The sequence below is a fragment of the Electrona antarctica genome, assembly GCF_951216825.1.
Source record: "Electrona antarctica genome assembly, contig: scaffold_230, whole genome shotgun sequence".
Classification (NCBI taxonomy): domain Eukaryota; kingdom Metazoa; phylum Chordata; class Actinopteri; order Myctophiformes; family Myctophidae; genus Electrona; species Electrona antarctica.
In genome coordinates this window covers 120,910-148,835 of record NW_027638291.1, presented here as the reverse complement: position 1 = coordinate 148,835, position 27,926 = coordinate 120,910, and the positions used below count along the sequence as shown (strand labels likewise).

The 27,926-nt window shown below is 41.3% G+C and overlaps 1 protein-coding gene across 1 annotated transcript; it reads left to right on the top strand.

Moving 5' to 3' along the window:
- LOC306918212 (guanylate-binding protein 1-like) lies at positions 1-27,926 on the top strand (the record flags this gene model as incomplete). Its single annotated transcript, XM_079531088.1, has 12 exons — positions 1-262; positions 2,335-2,538; positions 3,412-3,539; positions 3,696-3,805; positions 4,250-4,437; positions 4,560-4,793; positions 5,135-5,412; positions 7,378-7,587; positions 7,719-7,821; positions 8,364-8,539; positions 13,002-13,119; positions 27,835-27,926. 12 exons carry the CDS (start codon positions 1-3, stop codon positions 27,924-27,926), a joined length of 2,103 nt encoding a protein of 700 aa, XP_079387214.1.

The window sequence follows — 27,926 nt, the reverse complement described above, 5'->3', positions numbered from 1 at the left end:
ATGACGTCTCTTAAGAATCGTATCCTGACGAACCTGAAGAGTCTGGGTCAGGAGGAGTTCGACAGCTTTAAGTGGCAGCTGCAACAGCCTGAAAATGTTTCCGGTTGCAAGCCGCTGACGAAGAGTGCGCTACAGGATGCCGACACCAGGGAGAAGGTCGTCGACCTGATCGTACAAAACTTTCCCCGTAGAGAACTGGAAATCATGGCGAACATCCTGCCGATCGTCCACAGGGGTGACCTAGTGGGGGCGTTTGGACTAGGTAAGAAGAGAGGTTAGATAATGTGTATCAGTTAAGGACACTATGGCCTCTGTTTTACTTTCATTGACACTTTGCGTTTAGAGCCCTCCACGCCTCAATGAAACTTAGACAATGAAGCAGAGGCGTCATGTTGCATGTGGATTTGTGAATCGTCCGACGTCCGCATAAAGGTGATAAGAGAACAATGACTTGACTTTGTCTAGAAGTTACCGGTACAACTGAATTATATACGGCCATGAACACACCAAAACACATGGCAGATTCACAGAGGCTCTGCACTGCCGTTCCAACAAGCTAAACTATAAAGCTATAAATTAAATCATTTAGTATGGAGAATAATCAACACCACTTCCCCTTGTCTATGACATAATTAGCCCCTCCCTCCCACCCGTCCTTGTCCAATAGACACGTTAGCAGCACTAAGTCCCTCCCCAACCCGTCCTGTCCAATAGACACGTTAGCAGCGAGGAGACAGGGCAAGCTGTCCTTCTCCCCCATAGAGATGCATGTTAAATGACGGGATTTCTCCATATAAATAATCCATCATTTTAGTAGCAAAATCTTCAAATGTTCTTCTAAATCTAGTCAACCAGGCCTGCAGTAGGCTATGCACTGGACACATGTCTTCTAAATCTAGTCAACCAGGCCTGCAGTAGGCTATGCACTGGACACATGTCTTCTAAATCTAGTCAACCAGGCCTGCAGTAGGCTATGCACTGGACACATGTCTTCTAAATCTAGTCTACCAGGCCTGCAGTAGGCTATGCCCTGGACACAGTTAACAGTCTTTGTATTGAGTTTGTGCTTGAAATGTACTGTAATTCTGCAAACTGTTAATAAATATTTCAATCAATCAAAATCAATCAATCAACCAGGCCTGCAGTAGGCTATGCACTTTACAACATGTCTTCTAAATCTAGTCAACCAGGCCTGCAGTAGGCTATGCACTGGACACATGTCTTCTAAATATAGTCTACCAGGCCTGCAGTAGGCTATGCACTGGACACATGTCTTCTAAATCTAGTCTACCAGGCCTGCAGTAGGCTATGCACTGGACACATGTCTTCTAAATCTAGTCTACCAGGCCTGCAGTAGGCTATGCACTGGACACATGTCTTCTAAATCTAGTCAACCAGGTCTGCAGTAGGCTATGCACTGGACACATGTCTTCTAAATCTAGTCTACCAGGCCTGCAGTAGGCTATGCACTGGACAACATGTCTTCTAAATATAGTCAACCAGGCCTGCAGTAGGCTATGCACTGGACACATGTCTTCTAAATCTAGTCTACCAGGCCTGCAGTAGGCTATGCACTGGACACATGTCTTCTAAATCTAGTCTACCAGGCCTGCAGTAGGCTATGCACTGGACACATGTCTTCTAAATCTAGTCAACCAGGCCTGCAGTAGGCTATGCACTGGACACATGTCTTCTAAATCTAGTCAACCAGGCCTGCAGTAGGCTATGCAATGGACCAGAGGTGGGCAACTTTGACGATGGTGAGGGCCAATATATTTCCCCCATCACTCCAGAGGCCCACAGTTCATATTACTGTAGTAGCAAAAATAGCCGATCTACAAGCTCAAAATGCGTCGCAATGCGACAAGTTTTGAGCTTGTAGATCAGCTATTTTTGCTATATTTGAATTGAAAATCTGAATAATGTTTTGCTATTTTTGAATTGGAATCCTGAAAAGTAACCTTTTTATTGAATTTCAAATGCATTTAGTTATAGTTATGTTAACGTTATGAACTGGTAACATAACTACATTGGACACAAAAAAGACAATAACATTAAGTAGGCTACGAGTCATTTAATACTATAGTCATGAAGTAATTAAAGCAGGTTTGGAATTGTAACAGCTGAAATCAATATTATATCAGTATTCTGATACTAACATGCGGTTAATTGAAGGTGGGGGGCGCATGTGGCCCCCGGGCCGCCAGTTGCCCACCCCTGCACTGGACACATGTCTTCTAAATCTAGTCAACCAGGCCTGGACATGGACATGTCTCTGTGTGTTTCTGTTGTGTCATCATGGCAGTATTCTCCTCATGTCTCTGTGTGTTTCAGCCTGCAGCATGAAGGAGCCAGCCTGCAGCATGAGGGAGCCAGTATGTCTGATAGAGAGTGACAGTAAAGGGAGTCTCTGTGTGGTTCCCAGTGCTCTGAAGATTTTACAGCAGATCGAGCAGAAAGTGGTGGTGGTGTCAGTAGTGGGTCTGTACCGAACCGGGAAGTCCTACCTGATGAACAGGCTGGCTGGCGAAAACAAAGGTGAGCATTTTAATTATAAGGTATACGTCTAATTCCAATATCAGGCACACACGCACCCACACATACTCACAGTGTCATCTCAGACGTAGTCGAGTTCCGCATCTGCTTGCGGAACTCGACAACGTCTCTTTCCTGATCGCATCACTGTTGTGGCAATAATCACGTTAAACCACACCCTCAAGTGTAATATTGCTTAATTATAATCCCCATAGGGGGATCTTAGATCGCCTCATATAAGAACTGTGTTTTATTTGTCTTATAATCCCCATAGGGGGATCTTAGATCGCCCCATATAAGAACTGTGTTTTATTTGTATTATTATCCCCATAGGGAGATCTTAGATCGCCTCATATAAGAACTGTTTGAAAAATAAACATGTCATCCAGGCTGTTTCACTCATATGGATATGAAGAATCAACTGACTGAGAGAAAACGCTATTGTTACTGCTGCTGAATTAGTTAAATTTTCGCTAGAAACAGACTGTATCAAATGAGTGACTGACGGTCGCAAACGATACAGAGACACCTCCCAGACAATATAACGATACAGAGACACCTCCCTGACAATATAACGATACAGAGACACCTCCCTGACAATATAACGATACAGAGACACCTCCCTGACAATATAACGATACAGAGACACCTCCCTGACAATATAACGATACAGAGACACCTCCCTGACAATATAACGATACAGAGACACCTCCCCCACAATATTGGCGAGACAGTTTGTTTATGAACGGATCATAAACCCCAAATGGAATGAGTTTCACACAGGTGTGATTTGTCTTATTGCTTCGCCCCGTCCTGGTTCGCTGCTTGCAGCTATAATTTGGTTTGTTATTTATTGTCCCATATTCCATCCTCCAGGATTCCCTCTGGGATCCACCGTCCAATCCAAGACAAAGGGCATCTGGATGTGGTGTGTACCTCACCCCAGAAAGGCTGACCACACTCTGGTGCTGCTGGACACAGAGGGACTGGGAGATGTTGAGAAGGTGAGCGGCCATTTTGATTCATGTTCAAATCACGTTGCATTTAATAATTGACGTCAGAACCTGGGTGTCAGTGGAGTTGGACATTCACCCCCACCACACTTATTATAATACTACATATAAGAATGACGTCCAAACAATTACTTATTGTGGTTTCAGGGAGATACGAAGAATGACAACTGGATCTTTGCCATGGCAGTTCTGCTCAGCAGCACCCTGGTCTACAACAGCATGGGAACCATTGATAACACATCCATGGAGAAACTTCAGTATCCTTCACATTATTCACTCATTATTCCCTCGTTTGCCAAGATTATATCTATGACTATTGTCCTGTATTTGCCATGCTTTCACTTGTTCATTTATTAACTTTAGAATTGTCTTTTCAAGTCCAATTATATTTGGACAAGCTCAAGTATATTGTTTTGGGAAAGCCCTGGCAAAGACTTAAACCTTCTTTAATCTCCATAAAAATGCAGATAAACCTTTTGAAACCACCTTATATATGCTTATATATATATATATATATATATATATATATATATATATATATATATATACACATATACATATATACACACATACTCACGTCATGAATGTTGGCAGGCATTTCTGTCTTTCCCTGCTCGATCTACACTTCTGTAAAAACTAAGGTTTACAAACAACAGTGTTGTGTGAGGTTCTTTTGTCATCCTTAACACCACCCCTTACAGCTATGTAACAGAACTGACAAAGAATATCAAAATGAAGTCCAAGGCGGAGAAGGATGATGAACGTACGATTGCACGTTACCTTCCCTCGTTCGTGTGGGCTGTGCGAGATTTTTCACTGAAACTGGAGCTTGATGGGACACCCTGTACAGAAAACGAGTACCTGGAACACGGTCTCAAGGAGATACAAGGTTTCATGTTCTGCTGAAAATGATTTGAATATAATTGAGATTTCAATAATTTAAACTATAGGCACCAGAAGGACTTTACACTAAAAGGTATTGTGTTCTGTATATGTTTCATGTTGCCAAAGGTGCGAAGCCGCAGTACAACGAACCCCGTGCCTGCCTTCGTAAATTCTTCCAGCCTCGCCATTGTTTTGTGTTCGATATACCGGCTCATCGTAAGATAATGCAACAAATGGAGGAAGCGACTGATGCTGAGTTGGATCCAGAGTTTGTTGAACAGGCCAAGAAGTTCACTGAACACATCTACACCAAGTCTGGCGCCAAGTTTGTCGGGGATGGAATAAAGGTCACTGGCAGAAGTAAGTGGGATTTAAATAAATGTACACTACATGCACTGGGTGTCTGGCTTTTCTGTCAGCCAACAGCATTTTAGGGATTGACATCAATGACTGTACATGCTCACTTTGCATTCTGACAAATTAAGTGTTTATTGTGAAGAATATATGTGATATCAAAATATTATATAAATATTTCAGTTTTTAATTTAAAAAAGTACCTTTGTGTGGATTCATGACATGTATATATTCGTTATACCTGCCGGCCTCCCCTGTTTTGCTGTTGTAGGTGATATTGGAATTAGCAACATCTGACTTTTGTCTGCTCTAGTTGAACACACTTGCCATGGTTCTATCTTCCACAGTTCTTGGTCAGCTGGCAGAGACGTACGTGGAAGCCATCCGTAGTGGAGACGTTCCCTGTCTGGAAAATGCTGTGGTGGCTCTGGCTGAGATTGAGAATGCCAGGGCTGTTGAGCAGGCCCGGGTCCTCTATGTAAAGGGGATGGAGTCGGTACGCTTTCCCACCAAGACCATGGAGGAGCTGTCTGCAATCCATGCGTCCAGTGAGAGAGAGGCCTGGTCACTCTTCAGGAAACGTTCTTTCAGAGATGACAACCAAGAATATCAGAAGAAGCTTGTGGTATGTGTTGTCCATTATTTTCATCTTATGCAACACTTTTTCAAATCCTCTAAAACTTAGTCAAAATGATTGTGCTTTTCAAGTCCTTGGCTTGTTTAATACAGTTGTTGTTTAACTAATTTCCCTTGTATCTCGATATGCATAGTTCTTTTTCACTGTGGGAGCCCCTTCCACTTGTATTTCATATGATACAAGTGGGAGGGGCTCCCACAGTGAAGCCCTGGGCTGCAGTAAAGATACATCTTCAATGCCTGTCACTGTCTTCAGGGAGATACTGTATGACTCACAATGCCGTCAAACAGCGACCCCTATAGGCAAAAGAGCCATGCTTCATTACTTTAATTTATTCAATGTCTTCCTTTTTTCATGGAATAATCTACTTGATGCAGTGGTGTAATGGTGATTTTAGTAACTGGGGACAGAACTGTGCACAGAAATGCTTTGTCTGACCACCATTAGGATTTATTTGTTTTAGTTTGATTAGTTTTGGTTCGGTTTATGTGTGCATAAGTAGTTTTAGTTAGGAAGTTTATTGTCGCAACTTTATCAAAGAATGCCTTGATTAAAAAGAAAGGCAGGATAATATAATGGTAGGTGGAAGAGTTGCACCTCAATGTAAAATTGGCTGTATTGTAAATGCACTTGTACAATTGAAAAGTACAAAAGTATCGGCATCAAAATGTACTTAAAGTACTAAAAGTAAAAGTACTCATTGTGCAGAATGTCCCACTTAACAAAATGTGTACAAATAGCAGATCTACAAGCTCACAATGTGTTGCGTTGCGACACATTGTGAGCTTGTAGATCGGCTATTTTCAAATGGCCAAAATGTATAGGGTTGAAGTGGTTAATGTATGTTCTCTAATCAAAATTAAAATCTCCAAAGTAACTAGTAACTAAAGTTTTAAAATAATTGTTGTGGAGTAAAAGTACAAATTTTGTCTCTGAGATGTAGTGGAGTAGAAGTAGTGGAAATTGGAAATACTCAAGTAAAGTACAAATACCTCAAAATTGTACAGTACTTAAGTACAAGTACTTAGTTACTTTACACTACTGCATCCAGACAGTGTATTACTTGTTTTAAACGTCAGCTTGGCTGCCAGCTGTCTCTCTGTGACTTCGTAAACCAACATTCTGCACCGTGCACGTAGCAGAGCTATACGCCCATAGCCTGGAAGGATGCAACGCTCCGATTGGTTCAAAGCTTTCTGTTTCAGAGTGAAACTTCAAAATAAAATTCCCCGTATTATTCATTGTACAAGGCCTTTAACATGCTCAGTGTCTCTCATGGCCAAAGTTCGGTAGAGACGGCCCCCCCCTCTGTCATTGTCTATTTGGGAGGATTTCAGTGTAATATGAACGGATTTGGGGGTTTTCTACTAGTGTATGGAATTGCCAATCCGTGTTATTTCACCGTGTTTGGGTGAGACCAAGCGTGCTACGTTACAACAGCAGTGTGTGATATTATGGGAACGCATGGTTGTGGGCACGTAAATGCACGCCATGTGATTGTGTATGAGCGTGATCCTGCAAAAAAGAAAAAAAAAGTGTAACATTGTGTTGTTGCACCCCCGACCAGAGCACCCTAGCCTAAGATTTAGACTCCATTGTAAATGCGCAACAGAACATATTGGCAGCGCTCCTAGTGGCCAATGCTCTGTTGCGCATTTACAATGGAGTGAAATCCAAGATGGATGCCAGATTCCGAGACAGAGTGGATCAAAACACCTTTTTATTGAAAACAACGCACCGTACTTTCAAGCGCAGAACGTAGGCCAAGCTGAGAAGTGGGGCAGCAACGTAAGCACGTGATTTTGCATATGTACATGTTAAGAGCGATTATAGGTCCGCAAGCAAAATATTTATATTTACATGAATCGAAAAATACCTCTACGAGTCTAAATCTTAGGCTAAGTGCACCCCATGACCAGTAAACCATGTTCATTGTTACCACTGTGTTTTTAGAGCGCACTTCAGGGGGAATACAATCAGATCTCTGAGAAGAACATCAAGGAGTCCAGGAAGGCATGTGAACAAATCATCCAACGAGTCTTTAAATCCCTGGAGAACAAGGTGGGAGCTGGTCTGTACTCGGTCCCTGGAGGATACGTGACGTTCTGCCAGGACCTCGAGGTGATGACTGGTACATACAGACGTGCAGAAGGAGGAGTCAAGGTGAGTCTGATTTCTGCCAACTTCTGATCTGAAGAGAGATAATGTTAAATTAATTAAACCATACTGATGAGGGTAGGCTAATAGAGTGTGTGTGCTTGTGCGTGTGCGTGTGCGTGCGCGTGCGATACCAGGCTGAGGAGGTGCTGAAAACATACCTGGATGAGAAGGCGACCGTCGGCACAGCCATACTGGCAGCAGATAAAAGGCTCTCTGAGGCACAGCGGAGAGCAGAAGGTAAAGTCAATTAGTAAATCAATCAAGCTTATACTTTATATAGAACATTTCCTAGTGAATTGTGCTTTACATACCATGCAGAATAAGGTATTATCATATTAATATCATATTTGTTTCATCCAATAACACAACTCTCAGACACAACCATTAAAAGGTTCAATAACATTAACGGGACAAACCTGGGTGTGATTTAAAGAGTCACTGAACATTTGACTACTATATGATTGTTTGACGTCAGTTATTTGTGGCTGTATTAAGAGAACAATTCCGTTGGGTCCCACAGCTGCATTATCTGATGTACACATACTGCCCTGATTCACAAAAACAATGATTAATAATTTAAATCATAATTTAAAAATAAATCCTCGACTAGTTTGACTACTGCGCAGTGTGTACTTACTCGACTACAGTGGTGTTTATAGTAGTCGACTAGTTTGTGAAAGCCCTCGGGGTGGGCTGGGACATAGAGGTACAATCCTGACTTTGTAGGATGGTGACAGTGTTTTGCTGTTGAATGGTTCTGTCTTATTGGTTTCCTACAGAGGATAAAGCGAAATGGGAGAAGGCAGAGCGAGAGAGACTGGCCACGGAGGAGAAACGGAAGGCACTGGAGGTGGAGATGGCTCAGCAGAGAAAAACCGAAGAGGAGCACATCAAACAGCTCAATGACAAGATGGAAAAATACAAGAAAGATGCCGACGACAACCATGCTAAGGCTGTAAGTGTTCTTTTAGGTTCTTCTTCAGGTTTAATTTTGTTTCTTTTTTTTACCTGAAGATACATAAGGATCGAAAAGTCATTCATAAACCTTTCTGTACAGAGCAATCACATACATTTGATGTATGGATGGGATTATTTACCTTACTTAATTTAAGTCGTGTTGATAAGAGTGTCTGCTAAATACCCAAATTATATACAAAAACAATAATAACTAGAAAAGGATCGCTGCAAGCAGCGATAAGGCCGGACCAAGCAGGAAGGCAATAAGAATAATATGCACAAGAAACATGGAAGACTAAACTTGAGAAAAAGACCATGGAATTGTGACAGGGTCGGTTTTTTATAGTGGGGGGCAGGTAAGGGTTCTTGAAGACTCATACACAGAGTTGGCGGTGCCCAGATTTGAACCCATGACCTTGTGTTGCAAAGGCAAGAGCTCTACCTACCGAGCTAACAAGCAAAATCATTGTGTTTTTGTAGCAAGTTGCACAAGGAGAACTAATGATAAAGGTGGGTAAAGATAAATTAATTGACTGCATATAAACCAGAAAATGTACCAGATTCAGACGAGGAGCTCAATGAGTGAGTGAAAACCAATGAAATGAGTCGGAAACAGGGATTAAAGGTTAACTGAAAAAATATTATTAAAGGTGTAATGAAACGGAAATGGTGGACATTTTATTATGAAGTTTCAAACGGTTTCAAGTTGAAACACCGGTCTGAAGTTTCTGAACCAATCAGAGCGTCGCATCCCTTCAGGCGATGGGACGGTAGCTAGGGACTGTTGCTATGCTATACGCAGCAGCGTGGTGTGTGTTTGTTTACAAATCAAATAGACGGCCAACTGTACCAGTTTACTGTTATGTAGCTTATTTCTACCCTATAATGTTTTCAGATACATATTTTAGCGTGATGATTAAGTTAAAACCGAGTAATACACTGTCTGGATGTTATCTGGAATGCGAATAAAAACTGAGGATTTCTGTAATCAATAGCAGCTGTGCTGCACGGATGCGCACATATGGAGAGGATACGGGTGAGCTTCATTTGTATTGGCTTTTATCGATGTTGGCCTCGACACGTCATCACGCTTTCGTTTTCAGGAAGTAATAAAACAAATATTTTATGGACTTTTGATATAAAAACACACAAAAATGTGAATTTTCCAATTTTTTTGGCATCCATTGTTAGGTATGCTCATATGATGACCACGGAGAAGGTCTAAAAGTGTCACTACACCTTTAAACTTCACAGAAAATAAACAGCTTTGAACATTCATGAAAAACTAACAAATGGGGCCCACTTTAAGTTGTTGAATTGAAAAGTCCCCGTTCAGTTCCTATTCAGTTCAGGGAAAGCAGTCGCTTTCTCCAATTTAATAATAATAATCTTTATTGTCCCGAAGGATATTTGTCTTCACAATCTGTTCAACACCCACATCAAAAACAACACAGAGCACATAACACCAAGACAATACAAAAACAAAAACATGAGGTCCCCACTGTGTACAGAACCATCCTATCGGCGGGGCAGTTTGTTTAAAGCCGCGATGGCTGAGGGGACAAAGCTCCTACTAAAACGGACCTTTTTCCATGGCAAGGTTCTGTATCTTTGTCCAGATGGCATGAGGTTAAAGAAGCGATACAGGGGATGATCAGTGTCATTTGATATTGAAAGTGCTTGCCGTGTGATGGCATTATTGTTCATATCAGAAAGTGTGGGTGTAGGAAGTCCGATGATCTTGGAAGCAATACGGGTGGTACTGAAAAGTTTGTTCCTGTTAGGCATGGACAGTATGGTGTAGAAACATGCAGAACAGTACAACAATTTGGAGAACCAGATTACCACATTTGTGGGTGAAGGGGGCGGTTCAGAGTTCCGGGTCGGCTCGCCAGGTCTGGGTACCATCCGGTACCAGAACCATCCATGCAAGGGAATCCATTCAGGACACAAAAAACCTGAACTGAAAGGCCAGGTGTCCAAATCAGTCTTTGTTTCAAAATCACTGTTGTACAACATCAAATAATGTATCAATTCATGAGAAAGGAACCTGATTTGATCAGGATCAAGTTCTTTATACATGTTTCTCACTAAACAAATCAGTTTCTAGCATTGTTACGGCCCTTTCAACTTGGCTCAACCAAGGGCTAACATAAAAGGACACAAAGTCAGATAAAAAGTTTACAAAGATATTACACATTTATTTAAAATCCTGCATTGCAAAACAGGGACTGATGGACAAGAATACAGTACTTACGACCAGCCCATCTGAAACTTAACTAATAAACGCAACAAAAAGGGACCACAACTGTTCAGTTTGGGTGTTTGGGAGACAATGAGTTGCTGGCCACAAGTCCTCTTATATAGCCTGCAACTAATCAAGAACAGCTGACTAAGGGTGTGGCTCAGGTGATTGACAGGTGAGGCACTTTAGACCAGCAGAGGTCAGCAAAGCCACAGGCACTACAACAGAACAAAGTAAAGACAGAATTTCACAAAATGGCAATTTTCATTGGCTCATAAAACCTTAATTTTTTTCACTTACAAAAACGTACTATACTTTGTCCGTACATGTCCGTATAGGTCCAAAGTTCACTTGTAGAGGTTTTCGTGCATTTTGATCAAAGATCATGGGAGGAGATGCATTTTAATTGATTTTCATATAATTCAAAATGGCGGGTGATCTAGAGGTCAGAGGTCAAAAGTAACAGCACAGAACTTTGGCCAATGGTTGTGGGCTTCGCATCCTCACCGTTTGGCATGGCCCTCTACCATATCTCCAAATTTCGCGAAAACCGACTGCACGGTTCAGCCAGAACTGCTATTTTTGGCGGAAGAAAAAAAATTAATATTCCGGCAATTTTCATTGGCTCATAAAACCTTCATTTATTCCCTTAAAAAACGTACTATACTTTCCCATGTCCGTATAGGTCCAAAGTTCACGTGTAGAAGTTTTCGTGCATTTTGATCAAAGATCCTGGGAGGAGATGCATTTTAATTGATTTTCATATAATTCAAAATGGCAGGTGATCTAGAGGTCAGACGTCAAAAGTAACAGCGCGGAACTTGTTCGGCATGAGGAGACGCATATGTGTGTTGAGGTTTCATTGCCGACGGTCAAACGGTTCATGAGCTATGCTTGGTCAAAGTTTGCATTTTCAATATAGCGCCACCCTTTGGCCAATGGTTGTGGGCTTCGCATCCTCACCGTTTGGCATGGCCCTCTACCATATCTCCAAATTTCGCGAAAACCGACTGCACGGTTCAGCCAAAACTGCAATTTTGGCGGAAGAAAAGAAATAGCAATTTCAAAAAAGGTCCAAGTTCTTTCAGAACTGCTTGGTCCTTTAAAAATAATAAAACAAATTATAATATATATATATATATGTGTGTGTGTGTGTGTGTGTGTGTGTGTGTGTGTGTGTGTGTGTGTGTGTGTGTGTGTGTGTGTGTGTGTGTGTGTGTGTGTGTGTGTGTGTGTGTGTGTGTGTGTGTGTAATCTTACAAGACTTTTTAATCGATCAAGTGAAATCAAGTTCGTGTGTGTGTGTGGGGGGGGGGGGGGGTGCTTTGAATAAACTGTTTTCTACTGTTGAAGTCAAAGCAAGCTTTATTTCTATAGAAAAATGCTAATTTTGGTTTTGTTGTGATGTGGGTTTTAAAGGATAGTTTGTCGTTTATCCATTATCAATTATGCCTGTGTGTGTGTGTGTGTGTGTGTGTGTGTGTGTGTGTGTGTGTGTGTGTGTGTGTGTGTGTGTGCGTGTGTGCGTGCGTGCGTGCGTGCGTACGTACGTGCGTGCGTGCGTGCGTGCGTGCGTGCGTGCGTGCACGATACCAGGCTGAGCAGAGGATACTGGCACAGCAGAGGGCAGAAGGTAAAGTAAATTAGTAAATCAATCAAGCTTATACTTTATATAGAACATTTCCTAGTGAATTGTGCTTTACATACCATGCGGAATAAGGTATTATCATATTAATATGATTAATAATTTAAATCATAATTTAAAAATAAATCTTCAACTAGTTTGACTACTGCGCAGTGTGTAGTTTACTCGACTACAGTAGTGTTTATAGTAGTCGACTAGTTTGTGAAAGCCCTCGTGTGATTAAGGGAGATATGGATACAGATTTGTTATTGTATGAATTGTGACTGCGCTAGTATTAAATGGGAGTTATTGGTTTGATATTCAACATGAGAAAATCCATTAAAACTAAAGTTAACCAGATGCACTTCAAAATCCGATGTGTGCATGAAGTATCGTAATCTAAACCTAAAATAAAAAATCTAAATCAAGATCTTAAAAATTCAATTAATCGCCCAGCTGTGGGAGTTTGGGTTAGGAGTGAGGTTATGGTTGAGGAAGGGCTGATGGGACATAGAGGTACATTCCTGACTTTGTAGGATGGTGACAGTGTTTTGCTGTTGAATGGTTCTGTCTTATTGGTTTCCTACAGAGGATAAAGCGAAATGGGAGAAGGCAGAGCGAGAGACACTGGCCACGGAGGAGAAACGGAAGGCCACGGAGGAGAAACTGAAGGCACTGGAGGTGAAGATGGCTCAGCAGAGGGCAGAAGGTAAAGTCAATTATTAAATCAATCAAGCTTATACTTTATATAGAACATTTCCTAGTGAATTGTCCTTTACATACCATGCGGAATAAGGTATACGTCCCTTAAAGGTGTCCCAGAGTCAAGTATCCCCAAAGTAATCCCCAAAAGGTAATCCGAGTAATCCAAGTATTCCAAACGCTGTAGATCCTCTCTTTTGTTAAGTAATTAGTCCAAAAAGTTATAAAAAAAAGGAAATGCATTTCATTAATGATATGCTAATGATATGTCAATGATGCTAATGAAGGCTCTGTTCCATTCTGGTCAAACAGAGTCAGTGTTAATGATGCTAATGAAGGCTCTGTTCCATTCTGGTCAAACAGAGTCAGTGTTAATGATGCTAATGAAGGCTCTGTTCCATTCTGGTCAAACAGAGTCAGTGTTAATGATGCTAATGAAGGCTCTGTTCCATTCTGGTCAAACAGAGTCAGTGTTAATGATGCTAATGAAGGCTCTGTTCCATTCTGATCAAACAGAGTCAGTGTTAATGATACTATAATGAAGGCTCTGTTCCATTCTGGTCAAACAGAGTCAGTGTTAATGATGCTAATGAAGGCTCTGTTCCATTCTGGTCAAACCGAGTCAGTGGCCGCGGTTACATGCAGGCTGATCATTCCGAATAAATACTTCCGAATAAAATGCATCCGAAGTAATGTTTTTTGCTGCGTGTTTACATGGGAAATGGTCATTCCGAATGAGTCATAACCTAGAGTCAGTTGGGTACATTTACATGAGGTCTTTCAACTAGGGCCGGGACTTTAACGCGTTAATTGAGATTAATTAACTACAGAAAAATTAACGCGTTAAAAAAATTAACGCATTTAATCGCACCTTTTTTTTCCACCGCGGAACGTTTCTCATTGGGTGCGTTTCTAGTAGTACTGAATAGGCTGCGGCACTCGAGCAGCAGCAGCAGCAGACACTACAGCAGTAGCTACACTACAGGCTACAGCTCCGTCAGAAAGCCCAAAGTCCAAACCCAAATGAATCGAATGAAGAAGCCGCTTATATCGCTTTTGCTCCATGGATGGGACATTTAGATGTAAAAGATATCGGATGGACGCGTGGATAGCGGCATGGCTGTGTGCAATGTCAGAGGATCCATTTATGACAACGTTAGCTTCTATGCTAGGCTTGCTAGCTGCTTCAGTTTAACATGTCTCACAGACCACCGGAGACGCGCGGTGATTTCACCACAGCACGAAGCTGTCAAGCTGTCCTCGATGCGAAACATACTGAAGTAGCATGGGTCAGCCCCAACCTCATGTGAAATGTTTCCCCCATAATAAAGTTGTTTTTATTTGTTCTCATGCCCTGCCATGTAAAGCACATTTGAGTATTCATATACACACTGAAGACACTATATAGGCACTTGTGCTCTTGTTTATCTGTTGGGATACTCCATTTTTCTATGGAGTTGTGTCCACTGGAAATAATAAAGTCCCCCCATTATGTGTTGCCTATAGAACTGGAGGTCTGAAAAAAACAGTAACATTATGAAGTACATTTTTGTGATGTCACTGAGATGTACTTCATAATGTTACTGATTTTTTTCAGACCTCCAGTTCTAGGCAACACAGAATGGGGGGGACTTTCTTATTATATCCACACAACAACTCTAAGGTATATTAATGACAGTAAAATGTTGAAAATGAGTGTAATCCCGTAGTCACTATTCACTGGGATACCAAAAAACATTTGAAAAAAAAAGGTTTCTCACTGTTCTCGGGTTGAATATTGATATGCGATTAAAATGCGATTAATCGAGATTAATTAACTACAAAGCCTCTGATTAATTAGATTAATTTTTTTAATCGAGTCCCAGCTCTACTTTCAACCCCTCTTAATTCCGAATAGAAGTTAAATCCTATTAAACGTTGTCATGTAAACACCTACAAAAACTTAAATCCGAATGAAAATGCTCAATGCGATTTAAAAACCATTCCGATGTCACTGGCCGGATTATTCCGATGTTCAATGCGATTGAAAGAAAATTGGACTCATGTATACACTGCTTCGGATGTAAGTTCATTCTGGTCTTTCTGAGCATGCTCATTTCCAAGGCGCTCCAACTCCAAGGCGCTCATATCCAAGGCGCGCCGAGGAGTTTGCACATAGAGCGCATTATTTCGTGCATTTTGCAGATCCGAAATCCACAAAAAAAAACGTGGAGCAGCAGCAGCAGTGGTGATGATGATCCCCCTGATCTGTGAGTGTTCAAAGATCCAACCGTCCCGAGTTGATGATAACTCTGATAATTTTCAAACATGTTTGATATGCCTATAGGTTATATAGCCAGCCTATATGTATCTGGATGCTTCATGCTACTGTAGGCTAAGTGCATCGGGGGACTAACAGAAAGACGGAGGAGAGAGAGGACGAAATGCCGTCAGTCCGCTGTTCAGTAATCTCTCTCTCTCTCTCACACACACACACACATACACATACACACACACACACACACACACAGTCACACACACACACAGTCCCAAGAATACGCTATTATCGCTATGTCCATCCTATCCCTTTAAACTTTTATAGGCTATAACTTGCCTATTCCAAGTTGCAACCAAAACGTCATGAAACATAACGGCTTTGCAGTTTCATTGCATTGATGAGCAGCTGCCTGCAATCAATCTAGTATTAAACACCCAATTGGTAGCCTACTTTATGCCATAATGATGCGGCGATTGTGTATCGTGCAGATAAGCTATGCATTATGCTTTATGCGATGTACGGATGGGACACGTTGTCAGCCTGTAGATCAGCGCGTTGTGTGTGTGTGTGTGTGTGTGTGTGTGTGTGTGTGTGTGTGTGTGTTCAACAGTCTCTCTCTCTCTCTCTCTCAAAAATAACGAGCGACCCTTGATACAATAATAATCAGTGTGTTGCGTGCCCTGGCCGTGCTGTAGATAATAAAGTACAAATAAAAACGAGATGATCACCTTCCCAGCGGAGAAGGGGAGCCGCAGCGGGTGGGGAATAAAAGACGGTAAACATATATGCCCGCCCCTATCCAACCAGCAGCCTCAAAGCTACTGCAGAATGAAATGATGGGATTTCAAAGTATCGTCTTTCATCTGTAATGTTTGTAGCCTATTGTTGAGACAGTCACATAATGAATGAACTGCCTATATTTTATGTGTCCAACAGATGGCGTGGTTTCACGTGAATTAACATGTATCATGTCTTATATCACATCTCCTTGTAAACGCTCATTCGGAATGACCATTTCCCATGTAAACACGCAGCAAAAAACATTACTTCAGATGCATTTTATTCGGAAGTATTTATTCGGAATGATCAGCCTGCATGTAACCGCGGCCACTGTTAATGATGCTAATGAAGGCTCTGTTCCATCCTGGTCAAACAGAGTCAGTGTTAATGATGCTAATGAAGGCTCTGTTCCATTCTGATATATTGTAGATTAAAATGTAACCTAGGCTAAGGTAATTATTCACATTAATAATAATAATAAAAATAATACAATTTATTTATACAGCACTTTTCATGACAATAAATGCAGCTCAAAGTGCTTTACAGAGCAATGAAGAAAAAATAAAGGAAAAGCTAATCATAAAAACATTAAAATAATAGCAGTAATGCAATATAGTGAAGAACAAAGAATTTAAAAGATCAACTAAAAGCAAGAGTGTAGAAGTAGGTCTTGAGCTGTGCTTTACAAATGTCTACAGAGGCTGCCTGTTGAAGGTACAGTGGGAGTTTGTTCCACGCTGTCGGCCACTAGAAGCAGAAAGCTGCTTCACTGGGTTTTATAGTTTGTTCCATGCTGTCGGCCCCTAGAAGCAACAAGCTGATTCATTAATGATTTCTTGTTTCGACTCTGTTTCCAGTTGGTGCCTCAAGTCTAGCTCCTGGTACCACAAACAGACGGGACCTTTTAAAATGTGAGTACATGGTGTGTGTGTGTGTGTGTGTGTGTGTGTGTGCGTGCGTGGGTGTGTGTGTGAGTATTTGGGATGCCACGGTTTACCATTTAACACGTTGGTTGCTACACAATCGAGCCAGGCCTATATTCATCCGGGTTCTATGGGGTTAACATTGAAGGAAGGAACTTTTTCAGGGCCCACAGCAAAATGTTCTCTTATAGCGAGAATCACACCGCATACATCAAAAGAAAGCTTAACTTGTCCACTTCAATTTAAAAAATACATTTTGATTTTACCATCTTCCATTCTATTGACCTTTTTGTAACACCTGCTTTTGCCTGAAAGTGATTATCTTGAACAGAAAGCAGAGTTATGGAAGGTTTAAAGTCACAGACATTGACAGGCAGATATACAAATGAACAAAACAAATATGCTATACATCCTATACATCGAATGAAAGCCCTGAATGTGTACTTTTAGGAGGAAAACAGTACACATTGATCCCATCTACAGTTTGTCAGTAATTGGTTATTGAATGCAGCTTGTGCCCACCAGAGAGAACTTATAGAAGACATGGACATGAACAACTAAATATTCACAAAATAAGGCCTATAGCGACATATACATACTATATACCGAATGAAAGAACAGACTCTCTGCTTTATCCCATCTACCGTTCGCCAGAATCACGTTGTGTGTGTGTGTGTGTGTGTGTGTGTGTGTGTGTGTGTGTGTGTTCAACAGTCTCTCTCTCTCTCTCTCTCAAAAATAACGAGCGACCCTTGATACAATAATAATCAGTGTGTTGCGTGCCCTGGCCGTGCTGTAGATAATAAAGTACAAATAAAAACGAGATGATCACCTTCCCAGCGGAGAAGGGGAGCCGCAGCGGGTGGGGAATAAAAGACGGTAAACATATATGCCCGCCCCTATCCAACCAGCAGCCTCAAAGCTACTGCAGAATGAAATGATGGGATTTCAAAGTATCGTCTTTTCAAAGTATTTCAAAGTATCATTAATGATTTCTTGTTTCGACTCTGTTTCCAGTTGGTGCCTCAAGTCTAGCTCCTGGTACCACAAACAGACGGGACCTTTTAAAATGTGAGTACATGGTGTGTGTGTGTGTGTGTGTGCGTGCGTGGGTGTGTGTGGGAGTATTTGGGATGCCACGGTTTACCATTTAACACGTTGGTTGCTACACAATCGAGCCAGGCCTATATTCATCCGGGTTCTATGGGGTTAACATTGAAGGAAGGAACTTTTTCAGGGCCCACAGCAAAATGTTCTCTTATAGCGAGAATCACACCGCATACATCAAAAGAAAGCTTAACTTGTCCACTTCAATTTAAAAAATAAATTTTGATTTTACCATCTTCCATTCTATTGACCTTTTTGTAACACCTGCTTTTGCCTGAAAGTGATTATCTTGAACAGAAAGCAGAGTTATGGAAGGTTTAAAGTCACAGACATTGACAGGCAGATATACAAATGAACAAAACAAATATGCTATACATCCTATACATCGAATGAAAGCCCTGAATGTGTACTTTTAGGAGGAAAACAGTACACATTGATCCCATCTACAGTTTGTCAGTAATTGGTTATTGAATGCAGCTTGTGCCCACCAGAGAGAACTTATAGAAGACATGGACATGAACAACTAAATATTCACAAAATAAGGCCTATAGAGACATATACATACTATATACCGAATGAAAGAACAGACTCTCTGCTTTATCCCATCTACCGTTCGCCAGAATCACGTTGTGTGTGTGTGTGTGTGTGTGTGTGTGTGTGTGTGTGTGTGTGTGTGTGTTCAACAGTCTCTCTCTCTCTCTCTCTCAAAAATAACGAGCGACCCTTGATACAATAATAATCAGTGTGTTGCGTGCCCTGGCCGTGCTGTAGATAATAAAGTACAAATAAAAACGAGATGATCACCTTCCCAGCGGAGAAGGGGAGCCGCAGCGGGTGGGGAATAAAAGACGGTAAACATATATGCCCGCCCCTATCCAACCAGCAGCCTCAAAGCTACTGCAGAATGAAATGATGGGATTTCAAAGTATCGTCTTTCATCTGTAATGTTTGTAGCCTATTGTTGAGACAGTCACATAATGAATGAACTGCCTATATTTTATGTGTCCAACAGATGGCGTGGTTTCACGTGAATTAACATGTATCATGTCTTATATCACATCTCCTTGTAAACGCTCATTCGGAATGACCATTTCCCATGTAAACACGCAGCAAAAAACATTACTTCGGATGCATTTTATTCGGAAGTATTTATTCGGAATGATCAGCCTGCATGTAACCGCGGCCACTGTTAATGATGCTAATGAAGGCTCTGTTCCATCCTGGTCAAACAGAGTCAGTGTTAATGATGCTAATGAAGGCTCTGTTCCATTCTGATATATTGTAGATTAAAATGTAACCTAGGCTAAGGTAATTATTCACATTAATAATAATAATAAAAATAATACAATTTATTTATATAGCACTTTTCATGACAATAAATGCAGCTCAAAGTGCTTTACAGAGCAATGAAGAAAAAATAAAGGAAAAGCTAATCATAAAAACATTAAAATAATAGCAGTAATGCAATATAGTGAAGAACAAAGAATTTAAAAGATCAACTAAAAGCAAGAGTGTAGAAGTAGGTCTTGAGCTGTGCTTTACAAATGTCTACAGAGGCTGCCTGTTGAAGGTACAGTGGGAGTTTGTTCCACGCTGTCGGCCACTAGAAGCAGAAAGCTGCTTCACTGGGTTTTATAGTTTGTTCCATGCTGTCGGCCCCTAGAAGCAACAAGCTGATTCATTAATGATTTCTTGTTTCGACTCTGTTTCCAGTTGGTGCCTCAAGTCTAGCTCCTGGTACCACAAACAGACGGGACCTTTTAAAATGTGAGTACATGGTGTGTGTGTGTGTGTGTGTGCGTGCGTGGGTGTGTGTGTGAGTATTTGGGATGCCACGGTTTACCATTTAACACGTTGGTTGCTACACAATCGAGCCAGGCCTATATTCATCCGGGTTCTATGGGGTTAACATTGAAGGAAGGAACTTTTTCAGGGCCCACAGCAAAATGTTCTCTTATAGCGAGAATCACACCGCATACATCAAAAGAAAGCTTAACTTGTCCACTTCAATTTAAAAAATACATTTTGATTTTACCATCTTCCATTCTATTGACCTTTTTGTAACACCTGCTTTTGCCTGAAAGTGATTATCTTGAACAGAAAGCAGAGTTATGGAAGGTTTAAAGTCACAGACATTGACAGGCAGATATACAAATGAACAAAACAAATATGCTATACATCCTATACATCGAATGAAAGCCCTGAATGTGTACTTTTAGGAGGAAAACAGTACACATTGATCCCATCTACAGTTTGTCAGTAATTGGTTATTGAATGCAGCTTGTGCCCACCAGAGAGAACTTATAGAAGACATGGACATGAACAACTAAATATTCACAAAATAAGGCCTATAGCGACATATACATACTATATACCGAATGAAAGAACAGACTCTCTGCTTTATCCCATCTACCGTTCGCCAGTTAATTGACTGTTGAAGTACAAGTAAGTAAGTTCAGTACATCTTGATATAAACGACTGAGGCAGAAAATCATGTATACCTTTTTATTAAAGTTTGGTCTGTGGTGCCCACATTATCAGTGGCTTTTACTGCAGTAATCATACTGTTACAGTGATATATCAGAGTTTTTACTGTAGTAAGCATACAGTGAGCCACACACTAAATATATACTCTGAAGCCCAGCCTCTCACACCAAAACATCATTCCCCTGTCTATACAAATGTGACCAGATTTGACTGAGAGACTGCCATCGCGCAAATTCCAGCTTTTCACCAGAGGAATAAAACTTTTTTTTTTTTTTTTTTTGTAATGAGTTTATAGCACAGGCAGACTCTTCACATCCTAGAGCATGTCTGAAATAAGTGTCAGAGCTGAAATCAACATGTAAATATGAAATAGATGCTTAAACATGTAGCTAGGTGTAATGTTAGAGTCCACAGAAGTGATCCTTTCAAGCCTGTTTTCTCAACTCGCTGTTTTCTGCAAGACATTACTCTATAAGCCATATCTCCAAAACTGGAGGGTCAAACTGAACAACCAATATGTCAATTTGAAGCTATGATTCCCTGCTTTCACATGACATGAAAAAACGAAAATTCAAATAAATCCAATGGCAGTCCCTCAGTCAAATTTAGTCACAAATGTTCTGAGGGTGTCAACATCTCCTGGAGCTTGGCCAACAGGTAGTCCCAACACCTCACTTTGTGCAGTTTGTCTGCCTTGTTACCTGCACCATTGTCCGAGAAGTGAAGGAACCAGAGCAGCTGAGAAACGATCACCCGCCATGGTCTTGTTGAAAAACGGGTTAGCAAGAACCTCACTATAGTGTCCCAATACAGCTCCAACTTGGGCTTGACTATGACCTCAGGGAATACTGGGCGAGGACGTCCAACTCTGCACTCTTGTGTGCCAGCTCTGAGGGACAACAATTTACACATTTAGCAGATGCTCTTAGTCCAGAGAAACTTACAGTAAGCAAGAACACATGGTAGAGGGAAAAAATGTGGTCCTTGTAGATTAGCTATTTTCAAATGGCCGAAATCCATATAGGGCTGTAGTGGTTAGTGTAGGACGTCTTGTAATGATAATCCCAAAGTAACTAAAGCTGTCAATATATATATATATATATATATATATATATATATGCTATATACTGTCTACTAGCACAGCATGTCAGAACATGCCAGCTCCATATATGGAGATCTACAGTATAGGGGTCAACAGTGCCCATTGGGGCTGATCAATAAAGATTGAGTGTTATGTCAAATGCGTTTTGTTACAGTACAGTAGACAGTAACAGACTCAGTGCAGTAACAAATCAATCAATAGTGATCAATATATAGCATTATAAAAAGAAAATAATCTATAGCAGTATGATAGTAAGTATGACGTTTGCAACGATGATGCGATGCAAAGACGAGTAGATACATAAATAATGACAACGCGTCTTGAATCGTTTTACGTCATGATCTGCCCGTCTCAATCTACAAAATTGTTCTTACCCGATGGAGGAAGGAGGACGTCAGGACGAGCGCCTCGTCGAATCCATCTCACAGATCTGCTTTCATTGCCTCGATCGCAGTAACAGGGGGGTCAGGGGCAGCAAATGTCTTGATCCGTAGGCTATAAAAAGTCCCATTCCACCGTTCGGTTCAGAACTATAGTACTAACGGTGAGACGCGTTGTCATTAGCATGTAGCTGAATCGGCGATGATGTTGGTTTGCCAGCTAGGAGGGGAACGTGTCTGGGCATGTAGCTAGCCCGGCTTAGCCCCTCTCTGGACACCCTCGGTGAAGCTCTTTTCATCGCTCCCCCGTAGGAGCGTTCATTGCGGTCTTATCACTGCAATTATAATGAATAAAAAAGTGTTACAATCACACGTCCGAGAGATCACCGGATTCGCCGATGGTGACGGGTCTTGTTGACGCCATGATCCGTGTCCGTGACATAATAATAATAATAACTAGAAAAGTCCCAATTTTGAAAAATTGCAAAGTGTGGTTGCCGCAGTCGCTTACATATGCCCCTCCCACTAATATGGTCTGACTGAGACGAGGTGGTCGTCTGCCAGTCATGGTCGATCGAGGCTGGGGAAGAGAAGACCGCATATATGTTATAGTGAGAACGTACAGGGTCTTTGGCCACGTAATGTTCTACACAGGTGGCTTATGGACAGAACGATTCTAATCCTGTTAGTATTTATGCAGACAGCGTTCATTCAGTGCTACTGCACAGCGGGAGTAGCCTCGAGGTACTCCGCTCGCAATGAATGATGGCAAGGCTGACCAGCGGCGCCTTGGGCCTGGTGTAGCGCTGTTCGGTTGACGTTATGTGCGTGTCCAGGGGGCCTTGGCCTGTGAGTGGGGGTGGCTGGACACTGGGGATTGGCACTGATATTTAGGTATTAGTTTCCGTGAAACAGCTTTAAGCCACTAATTTGCAATGAAAACCTGGGAGAAGCCTGAGCTCGTCCCCGGTCGCGGTTTGATGCAGTATTAGCACAGCCCGCACGTACTTACACCGCAGCGGTGTCAGTATTAGTTACCACGTGTTAGTGGGATAATTGCTGACTCTGTTAGGCTATGCACTGTTTGTGGCGCTGGGTCCAGAGGCCCCTGGCCTGGAGACCGTGTTATGTAGCCGTTAGTACCCTTTCCCAGTGGATGTTAGCTTATCTTGACACATAGGGGTAAGTAGCTGAACAGGATTTGGGAGGTTGCTACCCTTATATTCTTAAATATGACCCACATCCTCAGAAACACAAAGAAATATGGTGTCCGCTTGACTAATAACAACAAAGATGGTTATTTTCCAACACATTATGGTGAGTATCACTGCCTCACTTGTATATAGAAAACTTCCCATATCCCTAAGCTTCAATTTGAGCCCAAGATAACCTTTCTATTAATCTTTCTGTCGCCAAAATTCTGAACTATACCTCAAATCGGTGAAAATTGTATATTCAGTCAGTATCAGCTATACATTTGGAATGAACTGAGTTTGAACTGACTCCACCTTATGGAATATGTCTTGAATAAACTATGTTAAAAAGTTGGCAAAGTGTCCAATCTACCATTTGTATGCAAATGAGTGTCACCATTATCAAAACAATCGATTTGCACTATAGCTCAGCCAATATTGCACTTAAATGAACAAATAAGGTGTCTAGACCTATGCTTTGAGGGTCAAGGATCTCAGTTAAACTATTCTTAAAGTGACCACATGTGCCTGTGGCATGCTAGTGTACAAATCAGTGCCGCCATTACAATAAAGTCACATTTATACCAAGTAAGAGATACCAATATTGCATACTTTACAAATAAGGTATCTAGACAGGTGCTGTGTTTTTAAGCAAGCTTTATAATTTAGAATATACTGTAGCATAACATCACAAACTAAAAACATCCTTAGTATGAACAATAGTATACGGCAGTATACACACTAGGCTATAGAATGGCCTGCAATATGCAGTACAAAATTCAAACAGTCAAACAATCCTGTAACAGTATTCCATTATTTTCCTATACACACTCAAATGCAAAAATGTAAGCAACAGTGTACAAAACAAGGATTTTCAACGATCTCTGCCCTTCATATGGTTTTGTTTTTACCACAATAGCTTCATCAGCTCGCTTGTATAAGGCAACACGATGGTTCTCTTCAGAGCAGAGTAGCATGGAGGAAGACGAGCCAGGTCAACTTTAGATTTAAGAAGTGAGTTTGTCATTTGCCCCCACCATTGTCCACAGCAACTTGGCACGGGTGACGTCCACTGGGGCGGCGGTGGCTCAGGGGTAGAGTGGCTGGATGGTAACCACAAGGTTGCCAGTTCAAACCCGGGCTCCCCCAGAGTTAGTGTTGAAGTGTCCTAGAGCAAGACACTGAACCCCTAACAGCTCCCGAGGTGCAGGTTGGTGCCTTGCATGGTTTCTGCTGCCATCAGTGTATGAATGGGTGAATGTAATGCACATCTATGTAAAGCGCCTTGGATAAAGGTGCTTTATAAATGCACCATTTACCATACTGAAGACTCGCAACTCTGTCCATACAGATGAATTGCTCCAACTATATTAATTAAGGATCTGTAATATATATATATTGTAGCACAAGGCACATTTGGTTCCATTTGTACATTCAGAGTTGCACACCCGTAAGGGGCCCTGCATATCAACAGCTCAGTGGCCTTGTGGTCAGAGCGTTTGCTTTGAGACTGGGAGGTCCGGGTTCGATCCCCGGCCGGGTCATACCAAAGACTCAGAAAAATGGAACCCAGTACATCCCTGCTTGTCCCTGCTTGGCACTCAGCATCAAGGGTTGGATTGGGGTAAGTCCCTGCTACATACTAGCGTCATGTCCAGGGGGTGTACTTGTACATCAAGCTGCCTCCTACTACAGAAACAGGAGATAGGCTCCTGCCCTATGGGCCTCATGGCTCCACAAGGCTTACAGGTCCATTTGGTTCCATTCTGTACACTCTAAAGTTACACACCCGTAAGAGTCCCTGGATATCATCAACAGCTCAGTGGCCTTGTAGTTAGAGCGTCCACCCTGAGACTGGATGGTCAGGGGTTCGATCCCCAGCTGGGTAATACCAAAGGGTTGGATTAGGGTAAGTCCCTGCGACATACTAGTCATGCCAGGGAGTGTACTTGTTAAGCTCCTGCCCTATGGGCCACATGGCTTGGCTAGAGCTATAGAGCTATTTGAATTGTGAGTCTTTAGTGAAAGAGTGGTGGGGGAAGATGACAAACTAATTTCTAAATCTAAAGTTGACCTGGCTCGTCTTCCTCCATGCTACTCTGCTCTGAAGAGAACCGCTTTTTTTGGAAAAACCAAAGCCCTATGATGAAGGGCAGGGGTGGTTGAAACTAGAGAGTTTTTTTATCCAGTGTGTCCTGCGGTGCAGTCCTACCAACCTCACTGGTTGATATCCTTGACACTGTCTGGAGAGCATGGACAAGAAGCCGACGAGATAGAGGAATTGATTTAATCGGCACTGATTTGTACACCAGCATGCCACGGGCACATGTGGTCACTTTAAGAATCGTTTCACTGAGATCCTTGACCCTCAAAACATAGGTCTAGACACCTTATTTGTTCATTTAAGTGCAATATTGGCTGAGATTTGATAATGGAGGCACTCATTTGCATAAAAATGGTAGATGGGACACTTTGCAAACTTTTTAACATAGCTTATTCAAGTAAGAAATATTCAATGATGTGGAGTCAGTTCAAACTCATTGATTAATTTATTCCAAATGTATAGCTGATACTGACTGAATATACAATTTTCACCGATTTGAGGTATAGTTCAGAATTTTGGCTACAGAAAGAGTAATTTACAAGATAGAAAGGTTATCTTGGGCTCAAATTGAAGCTTGGGGATATGAGAAGTTTTCTATATACAAGTGAGGCAGTGATACTCACCATAATGTGTTGGAAAATAACCATCTTTGTTGTTATTAGTCAAGCGGACACCATATTTCTTTGTGTTTCTGAGGATGATGTGGGTCATATTTAAGAATATAATGGTAGCAACCTCCCAAATCCTGTTCTGCTACTTACCCCTATGTGTCAAGATACTCCATGACCAATTTCAGACTACCATGTCTATTTATGTAATTTTAGTGAATTAATATTTGCCTTTACACAATTTCGCCAGAGCCATAACCAAAAAGGGGGTTTTGAGGTAGGTGGGACATTTTGACAACTTTTTATCATAGCTCATCATTTTCAGCACATTTTTTCCAATAAGAAAACACTGATTAGAAGTATATTTCCGGGGGTGCATGACCCCCCTTCCAGTGACTGTACTAGATGTTTCTATCCGTTCAAAGCTGTTTTTCTTAGCCATTTTTTGCCTAGCATTGTACAGTTTAGCTAAAAACTAGATACAATTCTCACACGGTAGTGACAAAATTGGATGTTTAATGTACTTAATTCTGATTTCTATTTCATCATGTGGTCCAAAATACCAAAACAAAATGTAAAAAGTGTGGCAGAGAGAGACTGAGAGTGAGAATGCAGGCAAAGGAGATGGGGAGGTTTGTTGGGTCACTACCGAAACAGTGCAGTTACTACCGAAACAGTGCAGTTACTACCGAAACAGTGCAGTTACTACTGAAACAGTGCAGTTGCTACCGAAACACTGGTTGTTTTGTCTAAAATCAAAGATAGTGAGTTATCAACCAATATTTTAAGATCATGATTGGTTAGGTGTATGTGTAATGTCAACTACAAATAATGCTGAAATCAATATAATCAACTTTATACATTTTACAAAGAATATTGCTTTTAGATTTTGATTACTCTCAATAATTCAACATATTTTTTTTTTATCAATTTAGCCTAAATGTATTTAATTGTGGAACCACATACATTCTTAAAAATGGTCTGTACAGGGGGGAATTAAAAAAAAAAAAGTATCTTTATTTGAAGGTAAAAGTCTATGTTTCGGTAGCGACAAATTTTGGGAGAGGAAAGATATTCCAATAAATTATTAAAATACAATATGATAATTGAGTGTGCCTTTACTAAATATGTGTCCCTTAGTTCTGGTGCAACATGAATATGGTAAAAGTTTTTCCAAAATAGCATACAAATTTCACACAATTTCCAACTCTGAATTTGAACCGATTCGGTAGAATGGCCCATATAATTAATTGCTGTTATGGCCGATAACTGATTTTATCTCATTCTGTATAGAGGGTATGCGCATGCTTAAAGTGAGTGGCACATCGAGTTGCAAAGCAACATGCATAATGTTGTTTAATGCAATCAGACAGGACTTTTCTGTGTGGATGTCTGGGCTAACAAAGGCCAGAAAGTAGTTTTTTGCCACTCAGTAGGCATTCCTGCATAACTTCCGGGTTTGATGATGATGTCACGCGCATACCCTCTATTAAGAAAATATAATAGTTTTGTCCATTCTCAAAAATACATGTAACATAACAGGGTGTCTGCACTGCAGGCTTATAGGCAAGTCAGATTTAACTTAAATACCTTTATATTTAATATTGTGAGCTTGTAGATCTGTTCAAGCTGTTACTTTGGGCTTGTTTATCTGTAAAGACAGACCGATTAATCAGACCGGTCTGATTGATTAATCGGACCGATGCCGATGAATCTAAAAACAACTAGAATCGGCCGATACCGATGTGTTTGCCGATTAATCTCCCATCACTCATCCTCAGTGAACATGGCAGTTAAGACTGTGCCAGCTCATAGGCGAGGGCATCCTCCACATGATATCACAGTCACTAGACAGGAGGACGATGACCCTTGA